Source organism: Vombatus ursinus, unplaced genomic scaffold (genome assembly GCF_900497805.2).
Source record: "Vombatus ursinus unplaced genomic scaffold, bare-nosed wombat genome assembly UNPS02009205.1, whole genome shotgun sequence".
NCBI classification, from domain to species: domain Eukaryota; kingdom Metazoa; phylum Chordata; class Mammalia; order Diprotodontia; family Vombatidae; genus Vombatus; species Vombatus ursinus.
This window is the reverse complement of record NW_020948983.1, coordinates 5,653,384-5,671,987: the sequence shown is the minus strand read 5'-3', so window position 1 is coordinate 5,671,987 and position 18,604 is coordinate 5,653,384. Positions and strand designations below refer to the sequence as shown.

Sequence of the window (18,604 nt, the reverse complement as noted above, 5' to 3'; positions counted from 1 at the left end):
TATAGTCAGACTATTGACTACAGATAAGATCAGAATTAGTAAATCATAAAAAGAATAACAAGAAAAAGATGTGACATACAGTTAACACAAACTAGTCCTGAACTATTTAAATGAATAATTGGGAAACAAAATGGGAAACAAGCAACATTGTAACTTATGTCATATTTATTTGTGTCATCCCTTTACTAAACCATAAACTAATCAAAGGCAAGGAATCAATATCTTTTCATATTTGGATCCTCCATAACCAGCACAGTGTCTTCAAGGAACTTAGCAGATGTTTATTGAATTCGGTTTAAATGAGTTGAAATTAGCTAACCATACTTTCCATATTTCTAATGTTATTGATTTTGAGGAAGTGCTCACTTTATTACTCTAGAATTATCTGTATGTGACATTTTTGAACCTCACCATCTGTATTCTTCCTGATTAGACTTTTTTAGTTAGTTGATCAAGGCTGCAAAGCACAGAGTCCCTCTGGATGTGGACTTGGAGATAAGGACAGGTAGAAGGTGTTGCATGTAGTCCCTGTGTAATTTCTAGATGGTATCTTAAGTACTCTAGGTTCTCGTAGCATGATGACAATGTCCTCTTCATTATATCTATTGTAGAACTAAATTATATTTGTAAATCATAGCTTATGTTAAGACCTTGAGATTTTATAGTGAGATGATATACTTTAACGTTTTATTTACAAATATAGTAACATAGAAACATAGATCATAGAATCATAGATTGAGAGCTATGTTGAACTTGGAGTTCAGCCACAACTATTTAAAGATGATGGGCAGAGAGTTGAAGTGACTTTGTCACATAGCTAATTTCAAAGGAAGGCTTTAAATCCAAGTTTTCCTGATTCCAAAACCAGCATTCTATAAATTGATAAAGTTCAATGCACTTTCTTAACCTCTCTTACTCAGAAATAATTTTGCCACATTTGAAACTACTCTTAAGTTAGTAAACTATATGAATCTTTCAAAATATAAAATACATGAAATAGTGGATAGAAAGCCAGACTTGGAGTCAGAAAGACTTAGGTCTTTGACACACACTGACTCTGTGATCTTGAGTAAATCCTAGTAAAACTATCCTAGGCAACTGTTCTAAGACTGTAAGTGGAGAGAGTTACCTCATGAGGACTTGCCTATGCCAATGAAACAGATCTGGTCTAAAATGCTTTTTTATATGATCTTTTAAAATTGATTTTTTTATTTGTATTTACATCACTATCATTTCCAAATATTTCTTCCCTTCTCTAAAATCCAACAAGCTATTCCATGTAATAAAGAATAAAACATTGAGAAAAAACATTTTAACATACACTTTGATTTTAGTAGTGTATTTAGGAGTGTAATAGTGTATTAATAGTGTATTTTAATACACTGATGGAACCTGATGTAAGAAAGGAATGAGAAATACTATTTCTCACCTCTTCTTTGGTACTAACCCTTGAACATTGCAATAACTTAGCATTCACTTTTCTTGTTCTTGTTCTTTTCATTTATATTATAATCAGTGTGTATATTGTTTTCCTTCGTTCATATAGATCTTCCCATGTTTCTCTAAATTATTCATATTCATTTATTTACACTAATATTCCATTATATTTATATACCATAATTTGCTTAGCCATTGCCTGATTGATGGTCATCTACTTTGTTTCCAGTTTTTTTTCTACCGCAAAAAGTATTTCTATGAATATTTTGGTTTATATGGAACCTCAGTCTTGGATATTGGTCTCAAAGGTACTGGAACATTTATGGGTATTTTAGTTCCTTCCTTAGTGTAATTCTAAATTGCTATTTAGAATGGTTGGACAAATTTACAGCTTTACCATCAGCGTATTAGTGTTCCTGTCTTCCTGCAGCCCCATCCAGCATGGTCTATTTCCATCTTTTGTTATCTTCACCAATTTGCCAGATATGAAATGAAATCTCAGATTTTGATTTGTATTTCATTTAATATTTTAGATGGATGATTTAAATATGTATTTATCTAGTATAATAAAGTCTCTTTATTTTTCTCTCCTATAAGTACTTAGTGTCACATTTCAGTTTCATATATACCCTGTAGTTAGTATGGTATATTTACTTGACAAAATACAAAATGCATTAAATTGCAGTTATTTTCAGAGATTGCATTTATAGTGTAGTTATATTTTTAACTTTATTAGAATTGTAATATTTTCCTCAATATTTTATTTTCTTTCTCTTATAGTATCAAATACCTGGCTTGTTCCAGAAACAAAAGGAGCAATTGTGCAAGGTGGATATGGCCACACAAGTGTGTATGATGAAATGACAAAGTCTGTTTATGTACATGGTGGTTATAAAGCCTTACCAGGCAACAAATATGGACTAGTAGATGACCTTTATAGATATGAAGTTAATACCAAGACATGGTAAGTAAATGTGATTTGGGGAAAGGAGAACAGGAGTAAGAAAGGGAATGGGAAAATGTGGTGTTAGTATTGACATTATATTTAAACATAATAGTGGCATGAATTAGATATTCTATGGTATTTCACCATATTTTAAGCTAATTCTATATCATTATATATAAAACAGATAAAATGATATTTTGCAATTTTATCAGTCTTTGAATTAATTTCCATCAATTCATAAAAAAGGTCATTATGGAAAAATTATCTCATAAAAAAGTGAAATACCATATTCTATGTAAAAATTACTGTGAATGACTATAAAAAATTTCAGTTTGCTTCTTTGATCACAGTACTAAATTGCTTAATTCAAGAATGATTTAAAGTTGAAATGGCATTATGATGCCAGGATCTTTGAGCTGATGTTGGTCTTCCTTGTGTTAACAAGCTGACTCTGCATGGGTGCAGCAGTCTCAAAAGGCAGGCAATTTACTGGTTTGGACTGTGACCAAGAAGTGTCCTAGCTACTTGAAAACTCTCCACCATCCTTTTGAATTCCCTTATAACCTGAATCCTGTCATTCTAATTGGCACATTTTTTTTCTTCTTTATCTATGCTTTCGCTCATGGCCCCTCATTTCTGGTGATGAAAAACTGATGGTGTCTTAGAAATAGCGAATGCTTTGATATACTTCCTTCTTGATGTATGTTCCTGTGGCCCCTTCTACTTTAATATGCATTTATATTCCATAGCAAAGACTGTGACCTGTAGCTCAGTGATATCCCTTTTAAAATTCATATAACCCACATTATAACTGCAGACATGATAAAATTTAAAGCATTCTAAGAAGATGAAAATCTGCCCTAGAGGTATCAAACACATATGTAGGTCCCATGTGGCCCAGTGCCACAGAATTAGATTAAAATGTCATTGAGAAATATTTAATGAAATAAAAAATCACACATGACATTAAAAAACTAAGTTAATATATGCAGCCATAGGGATAAATATGTATAGCTTAGTAGCTTCTATTTCTATTTGAGTTTGACACTACTGATCTACCTTATTTAGAGACCACTAGAAAGAGACTTATTGTTTTTTTCTCCAAATTTAATAATCCTTGTCCGTTTAACCTCTTCATTATTTTCTAATTGCAGTCATATTTGTGATTTGCCAAGCACTCCATATTTTCTTAGATTATTGATAAAAATGCAATGTAAGACAATTAAAAGTCTTACTAATACCAAGATGGTGTATTTTACTCTCAGAGATATTTAAGTGATACAGTGGATGGAGAGTACTGACTTTGGAGTCTGGTAGACATGAGTTCAAATCTGGCCTCAGATATTTACTACCTATATGACCCAGAGCAAATCACTTAACTCTTTTTGTCTCATTTTCCTAAAAAGTTCCTGTGAAAACTACCTTGCAGGGTTGTTATGAGGATCAAAGGAGATAATATTTGTAAAGTACTTAGCATAGTGCCTGACACATAGTAGGTGTTATATAAATACTTATTCCCTCCCTCTTGCTATCTATGAGATCTGTTGTTCTGTTGTAGAAGACAATTAGTCTCTTAGGATTTGTTTTCTACCAAATTGTTGTAATTGTAATTGTTCAGCTTTGTTTATGTTGTGGGCAAGTTTCTGATCAGATTTTTAAAATTTTTTTAGTTTTAGACATTAAAGTTCAGTTTTGTAGTTTCCAAGGCTAGTGCTTCTTCTCCTTTTAAAAACATATAACCATTACATATTCTACCTTTTTTTTTAGGTGCCTTATTCTTCTTTGAGTTATTAATGATAGATGATCTTGTGTAACTGAAATTTAAAAATTTTATTTAGTGTGGAGTTGTTTATGTACATCTCATTGAATTGCATGGACTCTTTTTTTCCTAATTCAACTTTATTTCCCACTTCCAAATCATGTGTAGCCTATTCCTCTTTCAATTCACCACACTTCCCAATCCTAACCCCTTTAAAAAGTGATATGAAGCAGAACCGAGATGGCAGTGTAAAGGCAGGGCCTTGCCTGAGCTCTCCCAAATTTTCCTCCAAGCAACTTTAAAATAATTCCTCAAAATGAATTATGGAATCGCAGAACCAACAAAAGAATAGGGTGAAATAATTTTCAAATCCAGAACACCTGAGAGATAGGCAGGAAAGGTCTGTTTCACTGGAGTGAGAGTGAAGCATAGTCCAGCGCAGGTGCATCTCTGGCAAACCAGCAACAGACCTTTAGGGTGACCGAATTGCCAACAGGGGTTTCCAGAGCTCTCAGCATACAGATAGTAAGGTGGTTGAACAACTGATCAGAAAGAGATTACAGAGGACCTTTTGCTGGCACTGGGTACAGTTCTCTGTTGAATTGTCTACATGCAATTTAGGGTCACAGTCCCAGGGCAAGGGTAAGCACTAGTACATATCATCAAACAGCTACATTATCATAACTGTATTCTCAGTTACGGTGTGCTTAAAGTGTTGCGGTGTTGTGAGCCTAACACAAAAATTAACTTAAAAAAAGCTTAGCTCTTTAAAAATCAAGATCTCTCTCAAAACATTTTACTCTTTGACATAATATTTGACCTACTCTACTTGCCTTACTCTACTCTGGGCAAAAATCATTGGGAATATTAAGAAATACAATTAGTTTTGGATTAGTGTGAATAATGAATCTTACAAAGTGGTCACATTAGTTGAATTTACGCTGTATATTTCCATCAGATTGAAACCAATTACCTTATGTTACACAATTATAACTTCAAATAATGGAATATAAATATTTGTGACCACTCCAGAGGATACTTTCTTCACACCAATCAGGATCTAGCTGTCTATGATTTGGATTTACCTTAGTCTATTTTAAATACCACTAGCTTATGGTAATTAGATGATGTTGATTTTTAAAAATTTTGGAAACACCAGAATCATAATATAGTCATCAGTAAAAACTAGCTACATTTACCAGTGTCTTATTTATAAAATGAAAAAAAAATGCTATTTTTGAAGATTTCATAGTATCATGGAAGATATCTAAATTTCACCTACTGTGAAATTTTTAGCCAAAATAGAAAATTGGTTTTCTGAGATATATGAATTCTGTACTCAATATATCTCTGAAATTATAGTTTTTTAAGGTAAGTATGGCTGTAACTACATACTTTGATAAATTAGGTGACTAAAATCCCTTTAAAGTAAGTAACAATAATACATATTTTAAATTAGAAGTATTTGGAGACATTTAAAAATTATTCAGTTGATGTCAATTTATATCATATATATAGTTTTTAAATTTTATTTATTTTTTTAAAGCAATCATTTAAACATTTTTTGAATTGCAAATTATCTCTCTCCCTCCTAACCTTTCCTCCCCATTGAGAAGGCAAGAAATGTGATCTCAATTATACATGTGAAATCACACAAAACATATTTCCATATATGTTGCAAAAAAAGCAAGAAAAATAAGTGAAAAAATTGTTTCAATCTGCATTCAGATTCCATCAGTTGTTTCTCTGGAGGTGGATATCATTTTCATCATAAGTCCTTCATTATCTTGGGTCATTTTATTGATCAGGATAGCTAAGTCATTCACAGTTGATCATTGTACAATATTATATATTCTATGTAGTATAATAATAATAATAATAATAATAACAACAACAATAGCTAGCATTTATATAGCACATATCATGTGCCAGACACTGTGCTAAACACATTGCAGTTATTGTCTCATTGGTCCTCTGGGAGGTAGATACTATTATTCATTTTGCAGATGAACAAACTGAGGCAAACAGAGATTACAGGATTTTCCTAGGGTCATATAGCTATTAAGTATGTGAGGCTCGATTCAACTCATATGTTCCTGACTCCAAGCCCAGCATTCTGTTCATTGTGGCACCTAGCTGAAATGAAAGAATACTTGTAAAGGGTCCAGTATTTTGGGAAATGATAATACTATGGAACAATAAGATACAAACAAACAAAAGATAGTCCTATGGATGTTTTATTTGATGCAAACATTTTGATTAATGCTGTACATTCAGTCAGTATCTAAGTTCTATGCCAAAGGACTGGGGGTGATTGTTAAATACTGCTTCAAAAAGGAGTGTACAAAGCTGTCATACCTATAGGCATCTGTTTATATATATTGACCTTTATAATAGGTTTTGGATTTTATAGTGTTAACTAAAGTGACAGATTTTATTAACAACTTTAATTCTTAGGACTTTTATTTTTAGAGTTGGTTTCATATAGATACATATTAAGAAAATGATGTGAACCATATGGAAAAATTTACATGTTCAGTGTACCTGTTAAGTGATAAATACATTTTTAGATACATAAGGTTTATTTTCCACTAATTGTCTATAGATGTATGTATCTTATGGGGGCTTAGTTAGGCTGTATTCAATTTAAGCATCTTTAGAATAAGTGTTTCTATATTTTATTTCTCTGTTCTTATTTATAGTGTTATAAATTTTATGTATTTCAATGTCAGCATCTTGGATTAGTATTTATACATTGTTCTCTTGTTTGAATGCACCTTATCTTATATTTGATAAGTTCATTTTAAAAGCACTAGACATTTTCAGAAAATCTAAACTATTCTATCTTTTCTTATTTTGTAATTTCTTGTATTTCAGAAATAATTTTTCATATCTTATACCAACTAGTAATCATAACTATAGTATAATAGCTTATTGACAAGATTTTAAAAATTATTTAATTAAAATATTTTAAGTTCTTTGCCCAACTTGTGATTATTATCATGTTATGAAAAACCCTCAAGCATTCTTGTCAGTATCTGATAGCAATAATCATTTAATATTTAATATGCTCATTAAATATTAAATTAATCTTGACAAATAAAAATAAATTAATTATAATCATTAATAATATAATTTATTATATACATTATTTATTACTTGAAAATAATTATACTAATAGTAATTAAAATTAATAATTGAATTAAATATTTTTAATATTTAAAATCATATTTTAGTCCACATAAATATAAAAACAATCTACTCAGATATTCTCAGCTTTCTAAAAGCCATAAAGGGAGATATAAAGAATATAATAACAATGAAATCAATGAAAAAATTATGAAACTGTTCATTCTTTTTCTTTCTCTAAGTGTTCAAATTGTTTGTAATACTGTCTTCTGTCTATATTTTGTTTTAGTTTACTTTAAAACATTTCTGAATAGGAATTCTATGATTTTTCTTCCTAATGGGCAGAATATTTTAATATGGCTTAGGATTTAAGCTATTAACAAAAGCTCAGTATATCAGCAGTTGAATATATTCATCAATTGTATACTAGATAAAAGTCTATATCTTTAGTCAGGTTTATTGTTTAATAGACATTTAGTGAATTTTTTGGGTAAATTTCTTTATGTTTCATGCCACTTTTCTTAAATCTTAGATTTCCATTGGTTTAAATCTTTGATTAGAATACTAATTACTTATTTCCTTGTCCTATATTGTTCCTCTTTCCTCCTCTGCCAAATCTGGACATTTTACTATTTTCCCATTTTGAAGAGAATTAATATCATTATTTTTCAAGAAGAGATTTAGAGATCATTAAATCATGGCTGAAATTATGAAATTTTGTTTCCAAAATTTAAAAAAAAATCCAAAATTTTCCGAAAAAGAATTCCAAAAATTCTTTGGAGTTTATGCTTTAAAATTTTTTATTATCATAGTTTTATAGTCTGAATTCTTTTAAGTGGTACTATAATATTTAGGGTAGAAGTCCATAGGAATATACAACTTTATTACAAAACAGTCCTTTGCCTCCCTCTCTTTCCTCACCAATAAGTGATAATAATATGATTTTTAGAACTGCAAGAGATCTTTGAGATCATCTGGTAGAATAGATAAAGAAATTGGGTTTTTCAAGGACAAAGTCAAAGATTATTATCCTTCCCTTCTGTTACATTCATTTTTTTGCTGGGATTTTTAAAATTCAGCTGTCAATTTCTAATTTATAACATTGTGATTATTTTGTGGTATAGTACCTTGCACATACTAGGCACTGAAAACATGTATTGAATTAATGTATCATTTTAATAAAATATTTTGACTATATATTTATATTTCAGTATTTTATTTTTCTTATTATTTTTAATAGGCCTGGGTAACAATGTACCTATTTAAATATACCATGTTAAAATATTTTCCTAAGTAGCTGTTTGATGTTTTTTAAACAGTGACATAGGTGGTGAATTAAAACAAATTAACAAACTCTATGTAACTGACATTGACATCCTTCACATTTAAAGCTGAAGCTATTGCTTTTGACAGTTTCTTATATTTGTGAATGGAAAGACATAAGGTGTTGTAAGGATAGTAATAGTATTGTTATATAACACTTTATCTGCTTCAAACTCCAAACACTCTATTACATGATTCAGTTTCATAATTAACTGAAGAAAATGAAGTAAAATGACAATACTTTGGCCAGGGCCATCAATATGAATTATAGGAAAAGCTGAAAACAGATTGCTGAATTTTGAAATCCAATTAAAAATTATGTATAATAATTAGGTGACTATCCAATGGACCTTTCTTTTTTTGTAATTATTTTCAAAATTCTATTCTATAGGGCTATTTTGAAAGAAAGTGGGTTTGCTAGATATCTTCATTCAGCTGTCCTAATCAATGGAGCTATGCTCATTTTTGGAGGAAACACCCATAATGATACTTCCTTGAGTAATGGTGCAAAATGCTTTTCTGCTGATTTCCTGGCATATGATATAGGTATGTATATGTTTGGAAGTTGTGAAAAGTAGATAATTTCAATGTTTCCTAAAAAAACAGAGATCTGTGATAGAATTGCATACATACACGTATATATTTATGATTTTTGAAATTATTTCAGTGGAAAGTTATAAATGAGAACCTAGTCTCCAAACAAAATATTAAGGCCAAGGATAAAAAGAGCAATGGGGAAATAAATTTTAGAGGACCCCTAGCATATTATATCCATTGTTAGTACTGCCTGTACATCATGGGGAGTGTGTGTGTGTGTGTGTGTGTGTGTGTGTGTGTGTGTGTGTGTGTGTGTGGTATTGTACTCTTTCTACTGATGGGAAGTGTGGGGAATTAGAAAAATAAACTAATGTTTAACTACGGTAACTATAAATTGATAGAAAACCCTATACAATTAATATATATAGGTAATATATTTAAAGACACAAATTATCCCTAAAGTTTACTTTAATGGAATTAAACTTGATTGTAGTTTGCATTTACTTCCTCAAAGATGAATCTAAGTGATATAGGAATATGATGACATAAGAGAAAGAAATGTGAAGATCAATAAAAGGAAAGATTACTTTTATAATTAAAATGAAGTTCTACAAAGGTATTGGAGGGTTTGTGAGGAATAAATATCCTAAGTAAAGAATCATAAAAAGTAATTTTTACATAAATTATTTTTCTCACTGAATTTTTCCCCCATTGTGTCTATATCCTTATTAATTCCTGTATTCTAAAAAATGAATATATAAATCAAATACTAGAGTATTATTTTCTAGAGACCAGTGTTAAAATCATTGCTTCCTATGTTATAAATAGAATAGTTTGTGAGCTAAAATGTATTTAAGCAGTATTTGAAGGAATCCTTGAATTATTGTTTATATGAAGAAGTTAAACACTTGATTTTGGATTCTGAAAGTTGTATTGTTTTGGTGGAAATAAAGAAAAAATGACATTTTGTATAATTAGAAGTGTTTTTTTTCCCTTTTTAGCTGCACAAGGCACATAATACATTTTAGGAAACTACCTGAATTGGAAGGATACAGAGATTATGTTTTACCTATTAAAAAATGCAACCAGTAGTTTTCATCTTTAAAGTGTTATGTATTTATGTGAATAGAAATTCACAAGGAGAAAGGTTAAGCATAATTTGAAAATCTGATATACATAATGTATATATATATATGTATATAAATCAGGTGATAAGCATTTAAACAGATATGTAGATTTTAAAACTTTTTAAAGTGAAAGTATTGAATTTTATCTTCTTTTTGAAATATTTTGACAATTAAATGAAAAATTGGCTTGCAGAATCTCCTCCAAATAGCTAGTTTTCTAGAGCATCAGCATCACAATTTTGCCAAAAAGAAGAATAAATATTGAGTCAATTAAAAGCAACTTTGTTAGGAAAAATGCCTTACATGTTCCTTGTCTCTTCTAGTTAGTCCAGAAAATTTTCATAAAATGCTTATCTAGAATACTAAGGAAATAGGTTATCCTAGTTAATTTATTTTGGGGGTAAATGAAGATAATGTAAATATTCATTTTGGGGTGAAGCAACATTGGATATATTGCAATAGTCCAATATGTTCTGAAATGTTTTATTATACTTTCTTAGCAAATTCATCATGATGCATATAATTTAATTTTGAGTTTTTAAAATTGTGTGATCCTTAAACGTGATGATTTATGGCAGCAGTTTCTGTACAAAGTGTAGGCTATTGGTTCAATGTATTTGTAAAGGACAACATATTTACATGTGAGATTAACAATCTAGCAAAAGGTTGATCTAAAATTTTGATGCTATTTTTCATGAATTTATTTCTTATGTTTAGAAATCAACCATAATGTCTATTTCATGGCCAAAGGGTATTATTGCAGGTAATCTTCTGGGAATTTGCTAAATAACTAGCCTAAAGTATGAGGGAAATGCATCTCTGAGTTACAGTCATAAAATTCTCAAATATAACTTTTGATATTTTTGAGCATCCAATTTGGATGATTATTAAAAAATGAATTGCAGATATTTCTTGGTTATTTTTTGGTCTCAATCACTGGAAAGGAAAAAAAAACAAAAAAGATATAAGTAAAGAAGTTTATTTTCTGCCTAGTTAGTGGTAATAAATACTTTTAAAAATATTTTCAACTGAAAGACTAACATTAATCTATTTAAAGATTCCTTTAAAAGTATCTTTAAAATTGCAGTAAACTTTGGGACAATATTTTTCAAAAATGCAGTAAATATGTCATATGTTTTAGTCTTTATTCTTTGAAGCAGTAGTTTATAATAAAAAGCTTGCATATATTTTTGCTTAAGGAGAAATAGAAATTGAATTGATATTTTTATTCAGTAAGGAAATGCTAGTTAAGGGTTGAGAAAACTTTTACAGAGCTTTAAATCAATAAAAGTTAGTGGTATATTAGATTTTTTTTCAATAAGATAACATAAAAGTGATTTTTTTCTGGATTAAATTAGTTGGAAAAAGGATAGAAAGGCAAGCTGGAGAAGAGCAGAACAGCTGTGTATTTATAGCTTAGAATTAATGATAAACAATTTATAATCATATCAATTTAATTTAAAATATTAATTATAAGTAGGTAAGGAGGCAATATGGTAGAGTAGAAAGAGTGCTAGATTTGGAACTGGAGAATTTCTTATCTTGGCTTTCCCATTTACGACCTAGATGCATTTGGGCAAGTCACAACTTCACTGGGCTTCAATTCCTTATCTGCAAAGCTAAAGAGTTACACTAGATCAATCAGTAAATATTTATTAAGCACCTACTACAATCCAGGCACTGTGTTAAGTGCTGAGGATACATAAAGAAGCAAAAGACATTCCCTGCCCCAAAGGAGCTTATAATCCAATGGAAACATGCAAACAAATATATACAGGATATAACCTATATACAGGGTAAATAGGAAATAATTAATAGAGTGAAGGAATATAATTAATAGAGTGAAAGCACTGGAATTAAGATGGGTTGATGGAGTCTTCCCGTAGAAAGTGGGATTTTAACTGGGACTTAACAGAAGCCAGGGAGGTCCGTAGTCAGAGCAGAGGAGGGACAGCATTCCAGGCATCGGGGAAGGCCAGAGAAAATGCCTGGAGTTGGAGATGGAGTGTTTTGTTCATGGAATAGCCAGGAGGCCAGTGTCACCAGATCTAAGGAAATGTTTTGAGGAGTAAGGTGTAAGAAAACTGGAGAGGTAGCAGGGGGCCAGGTTATGAAGGCCTTTGAATGCCAAACAGAGCATTTTGTATTTGATCCTAGAGGCAATAGAAAGCCACAGAGTTTATTGAGTGCAGGGCCGACATGATCAGACCTGTGTTTTAGGAAAATCACTTTAGTGACTGAGTTTGAGGATTGGAGTAGGGAGAAATCTGAGGCAGGCAGACCCTCCAGTAGGCTATTGCAGTAATCCAAGAACTACAATTGCTTAACTTCAATAATTTTTATGGATTTTCAGTAGAGTTTGACATGAGGTTGTTATAGAGATGTAGGATTTTGAGTGAAGTCTACTCTTTATCAAACTATTACTTTAATCTAGCATGACATTTCTAGTATATGTTGAGGACTGATTTTGAGTCACAGCTTTAGTATTTATGAGTGATATGACTATAAGAAAGTTATATTATTCAACTGTAAATTGGGGATAATTCCTTTCATCAGATATTTATTTAGCATTTCCCCTTTATATAATATCATGCTACTGCTTTTCCTCCAGGAATTACTTTGTGTATGTTCTGTATTTGATTACTTATTTTTTTGTTGCTTCTTCCTATACAGTGTAACATTTTGAGTACAGCTGTTACGTAAGCATTATGAAGAACCAAAAGAAGTGTTATGTAAGATCTGAGGAAGAAAATATAATTACTGACAGATCAGAGTAGACTTCATTGAAGAGATAGCATTTAAGTTGGGCTTTTAAAGTATTGATAGGAATTCAATAGACAATGAAGGTGAAGCAGAACATTTTTGACATAGGGAACAGAATAAACAAAGGTCATGGAGGCAAGAAAGCACAGAATGGATTTTAGAGCCAGAGAATAGTACAGCTTGCTAGATATATGAGAGGTTTTTTTGGGGGGGGGTATAGCAACCTGTGATTTCATTTGTGTGAAGAACTTGGCTTAGGGCAGAGCTTTTTTTTTTTTTTTTAAAGTTTATATTTATTTTTTAAAACAGTACCTTATTTCTTTCCAATTACATGTAAAGACAATTTTTTATATTCATTTAAAAAATTTTGAGTTCCAAATTTTCTTCCTCTCTCCCCAAAACAGTAAGCAGTTTGATATAGGTTATGTATGTGTAATCATGTAAAACCTATTTCCATATTAGTCATCTTGTGAAAGGAGAAACAGAACATAATGGGAAAAACACACAAAAAATAAAGAAAATAAAAATAGTATTCTTTGATATGCATTTAGACTCCATCAGTTCTTTTTTTGGATGTGGATAGCGTTTTCCATCATGAGCACTTTGGAATTGTTTTAGATCATTGTATTGCTGAGAAGAACTGAGTCATTCATAGTTGATCATCACAAACTGTTGCTGTTACTGCATACAATGTTTTCTTGGTTTTGCTCACTTCACTGTGCATCAGTTCATGTAAGTCTTCCCAGGTTTTTTTCTAAAACCCACCTACTTATCGTTTCTTATAGCACGGTAGTATTACATTGCATTCATGTACCACAACTTGTTCAGCCATTCCCTAATTGATGGGCCACTCCTCAGTTTCTAATTCTTTGCCACCACAAAGAGATTTACTATAAATATTTTTGTACATGTGGGTTCTTTTCCCTTTCTTATGGTATCTTTGAGATACAGACCTAGTAGTTGTATTGCTAGATCAAAGGGTGTATACACAGTTCGATTGCTCTTTGGGAATAGTTCCAAATTGCTCTCCAGAATGGTTGGATCAGTTCACAACTCTACCAACAGTGCTTTAGTGTCTCAGTTTTCCCACATCCTGTCCAACATTTATCATTTTCCATTTTGTCATACTAGCCAATCTGATAGCTGTAAAGTGGCACCTCAGAATTGTTTTAATTTATATTTCTCTAATCAAAAGTGATTTAGAGCCCTTCTTCATATGCCTATAGATAGCTTTGATTTCTTCATCTGAAAATCTCTTGTTCATATCCTTTGACCATTTATCAATTGGGGAATAACCTGTATTTTTATAAATTTGTCTCAGTTCTCTACACATTTGAGAAATGAGGCTTTTATCAGAGATACTTGCGGTAAAAATGTTTCTCAGCTTTCTGCTTTCCTTCTAATCTTGGTTGCATAGGTTTTGTTTGTACCTATCTTTTAAATTTAATATTATCAAAATTATCCATTTTATATCTCGTAATGCACTCTATCTCTTGTTTGGTCAACAATTCTTCCCTTCCTCATAGATATGACCAGTAAACTATTCCTTATTTTCCTAATTTGCTTACAGTATCATCCTTCATGTCTAAATCATGTACCCATTTGGACCTTATCTTGCTCTATGGGGTGAGATGTTGGTCTATGCCTAGTTTCTGCTGTACTGTTTTCCAGTTTTCCCAGCACTTTTTGTCAAATAGTGAATTCTTGTCCCAAAAAGTGAGGTCTTTGGTTTTATTTAACACTAGATTACTATGGTCATTTACTATTATGTCTTGTGTGCCTAATCTACTTCACTGATCCACCACTGTATTTTTTACCCAGTGCCAGATAGTTTTGATGATTGTTGCTTTATAATATTGTTTGAGATCTGGTAAGGCTAGGCCACCTTCCTTTGCATTTTATTTTCATTATTCTCTTTATATTCTTGACATTTTGTTCTTTCAGATGAATTTTGTTATTATTTTTTCTAGCTCTATAAAAGTTTTTTGGTAGTTTGATTCATATGGCACAGATTAAGGAAATTAATTTAGGTAGAATTGTCATTTTTATTATATTGGCTTGGCCTACCCATGAGCAATTTATATTTTTCCAATTGTTTAAATTGACTTTATTTGTGTGAAAAGTGTTTTGTAAGTATGTTCAGATAGTTCCTGGGTTTGTTTTGTCAGGTAGACTCCCAATTATTTTATATTATTTACAGTTATTTTAAATGGAATTTCTCTTCCTATCTTTTGCTGCTGGGCTTTGTTGATCATATATAGAAATGCTAATAATTTACATCAATTTATTTTATATACTGCAACTTTGCTAAAGTTCTTAATTATTTCAAATAGTTTTTTTAGTTGATTCTCTAAGTATACCATCATATCATTTGCAGAGAAGAGCTTTTTAAGTAGTCGTCCACAGGCCCTTAAAGGTTTTTAGGGGATTTTTAGGGGACCCATGAACTGGGATGAGAAAAATGGAATTTTTGTTTCAATAGAATTGTTTTCCTTTGTAATCTTACACATTTTATTTTATGCATACAGCAATATTATTTTGCAAAGGGATCTATGTCATAAAAAACAGTTTAGAGGTCCTGCACTAGAAAGTCCCTCTACCAGTGCAGACTGCTAATTCATCTGCAATTTCTAATCTAACAGAGTTGGCTGAGACATCAAGTAATTTGCCCATGGTCACATAGCTAGCATTTTAGAGGAAGGCCTTGAACCTAGGTGTTTCAAACTCCAAGGCTGGCTGTCTGTGAAGCCACACTGCCTTTCAGAATATCACGGAAGTTTGGAAGATGAGAATGGAACCGGATTCTGGTTGGGCTACAATTGCAGGCACAGGAGTTTGAACATATTCAGTAGGTACTATGGACATTTGGGCAGAAAAGTGACATGAATAAATCAATATATGTATCAGAATCATTAGTCTATTATGTCTGTGAAGAACAGTGTTGAGTGGGGTTGAGGTTACCTTCCTACCTTCCATTTACTCAATCTCTGTCTTTCAAATCTCATCTCTTCTCATTCCCCTCCCCCCCTTCTCCCTTCTTTCAACTTTCTGTTCTTGTATCGTATGTTTTGGTTGTTTGCATGTTGTCTTCTCCATTAGAATATGCATTCTTTGAGGACTGGGAAAGTTTTGCCTTTCTTTATATCCCTATCATAAAGCACAGTGTCTGGTACATAGTAAGCACTTAATGAATACTTTTTGGTGGATTGCCCAAGTTTTAATATATCCTGACAATCACACTTTTCACATTAACTATCCCAAACCTTTTCTTCTCTCTTGAACCCTACAAAATTACATGCTCAGCAGAGAATTTCACCTGACCTCATTAGACACTGATTAGGGGTAGAACACTGTTTTAGGTACCATGGATACAAGGACAAAAATGGAAGAAAAAAAACACCTTGACCTAAAGGAGCTTACAGGCCATCCAGTTTTCCTAGCAATTTTAATTGAATATGGAATTCTTACCCCAGTTTTCCCTGTTCTTGGGCTCACTAAAAAATAATTTGGTTGATTTTGTGTTCTGTTTACCTAATCTGTTCCATTGACCAACTCTTCTAATTTTTAACCATCACCAAATAGTTTTTTAAAAATTTATTTTATTTTTAATTTATGGACTAAAACAAGCATTTCATAATGTAGTATAATAAAAAGTATTATTGCACATGAAAATACAAATATATTATGTACAACTTGCTATCCTTTTTAAATATACAATAAAATTTTCCTGTAAATTTCTTTTTTTCCTTTTTTTCTACTCTCTCCTACCTCCTGTCCTAGAGATGGCTACCATTAGGCTCACAAATATGTGTGTGTGTGTGTGTGTGTGTGTGTGTGTGTAGGTATATACATACATATCAATGTCTATATCTATCTCCCTCAGGGATTGCTTTAGAAACATCCCTCAAATTTTGGATTCTTTGATCCATCAATTCTTTAAGATTGTTATTTTGTCACCAGTTGATTTTTAATACTTTTTATTAGTCCTCTAATAAAATTTTTATTCCACTGTGGCCAATAATGTATATGTAAATATTTCCACTATTTTGCACTTATTGGTGAGGTTTTAATGTCATAATACATAATTATTTTTAATAGTTCCCTGCATAGCTGGATATACATATATGTATGTATATATACATGTGTTTATGTGTATATGTGTGTGTGTGTTTTTTCTAATGTATTCATTTCTTTTTCCCTTTAGAAATCACCAGAGACCCATCATATTTAAGTTTTCTAAAATTCTATTTAGGTACTTGTTCTTTCTTATTTATTAATTGGTTAGATTTATTGAGTGCTGATTGAACTAAATCGAGATCCTTTGCTATTATAGTTTTACTATGTATTTGTCCTTTAACTAATTACAAACAATACAATTTACCACATATGTTATGTATTGAAATCAATTCATAATTACCTTCCAGCAAAATGTATTTTCCCTTTTTATTTCTTTCAATTAAGTCTTTTTACTTTGCCTTATCTGAAATCATAAACTCCCCCTTTTTTGTGTGTTTAGCTAAGGCAAAATAGATTTTGCTCCAACCCCTTATTTTAACTTTGTGTGTCTTTATATTTCAAATGTGTTTCTTGTAAACAATATATTGTTAGATTTTGATTTCTAATTTATTTTGCTAATCTTTTTTATTTTATTGGTAGGTTCATCCTATTCAAATTCATAGTTTTTTATTATGGTAATTTTTATTTTTTTTTTGTTTTCAACATTTACTTCCACAAGATTTTGAGTTTCAAATTTTCACCCTATCTCACCCCTCCCCCACCCCAAGATGGCATGCATTCTGAATACCCCTACCCCTAGTCTGCCTTCCCTTCTATCTCTCCCTCCCCTTCTCTTATCCCCTTCCCCTTCAATTTTCCTGTAGGGCAGGTTGGATTTCTGTACCCCATTTCCTGTATTTCTTATTTCCCAGTTGCATGTGAAAACATTTTTTTAAACATGTGTTTTTAAAACTTTGGGTTCCAAATTTTCTCCCTTCCTCCCTCCCCACCCACTCTCATTGACAAGGCAAGCAACTAAATATAGGTTATATATGTGCAGTTATACAAAACACTTCCATAGTAGACATGCTGTGAAAAACTAACTCTATTTCCCTTAATCCTATCCCACCCCCCACCATTTATTCTATTCTTTCTTTTGACCCTGACCCTCCTCTGAAGTATTTACTTCTGATTACCCCCTTTCCCAATCTGCCCTCGTCTCTATCATCCCCCTACTCACTTGTCCCCTCCCTTCCCCATTTTCCTGTAGGGTAAGACAGATTTCCATACCCAATTGAGTGTGTATGTTATTCCCTCCTTAAGTAAAATTCTATGAGAATAAGATTCACTCATTCCCTCTCACCTTCCCCCATTTCCCCTCCACTGTAAGAGCCTTTTCTTTTCTGTTTTTTTTTTGGGGGGGAGAGATAATTTACCCTGTTCTACCTCTCCCTTTCTCCTTCTCCTAGTATAATCCTCTTTCACCCCTTAATTTTATTCTCCAGATATGACCCCTTCATTTTCAACTCACCCTGTGCTCTCTATCTATCTATCTATCTATCTATCTATCTATCTATCTATCTATCT

General features: G+C 31.5%; 1 protein-coding gene across 4 annotated transcripts in view; it reads left to right on the top strand.

Annotated features, from left to right (window-relative positions):
- The window catches only part of ATRNL1 (attractin like 1), a 1,209,934-nt gene that overhangs the window by 161,060 nt on the left and 1,030,270 nt on the right, over positions 1-18,604 (top strand). For 3 of the 4 annotated variants that reach the window (XM_027852049.1, XM_027852050.1, XM_027852051.1), the window contains 2 exons: positions 2,218-2,401; positions 8,986-9,140. The exons of the other annotated variant lie outside the window; for it this stretch is intronic. In XM_027852049.1, coding sequence (XP_027707850.1) covers positions 2,218-2,401; positions 8,986-9,140 — 339 coding nt within the window. The remainder of the gene's footprint in view (positions 1-2,217; positions 2,402-8,985; positions 9,141-18,604) is intronic. 4 annotated transcript variants of the gene reach the window in all.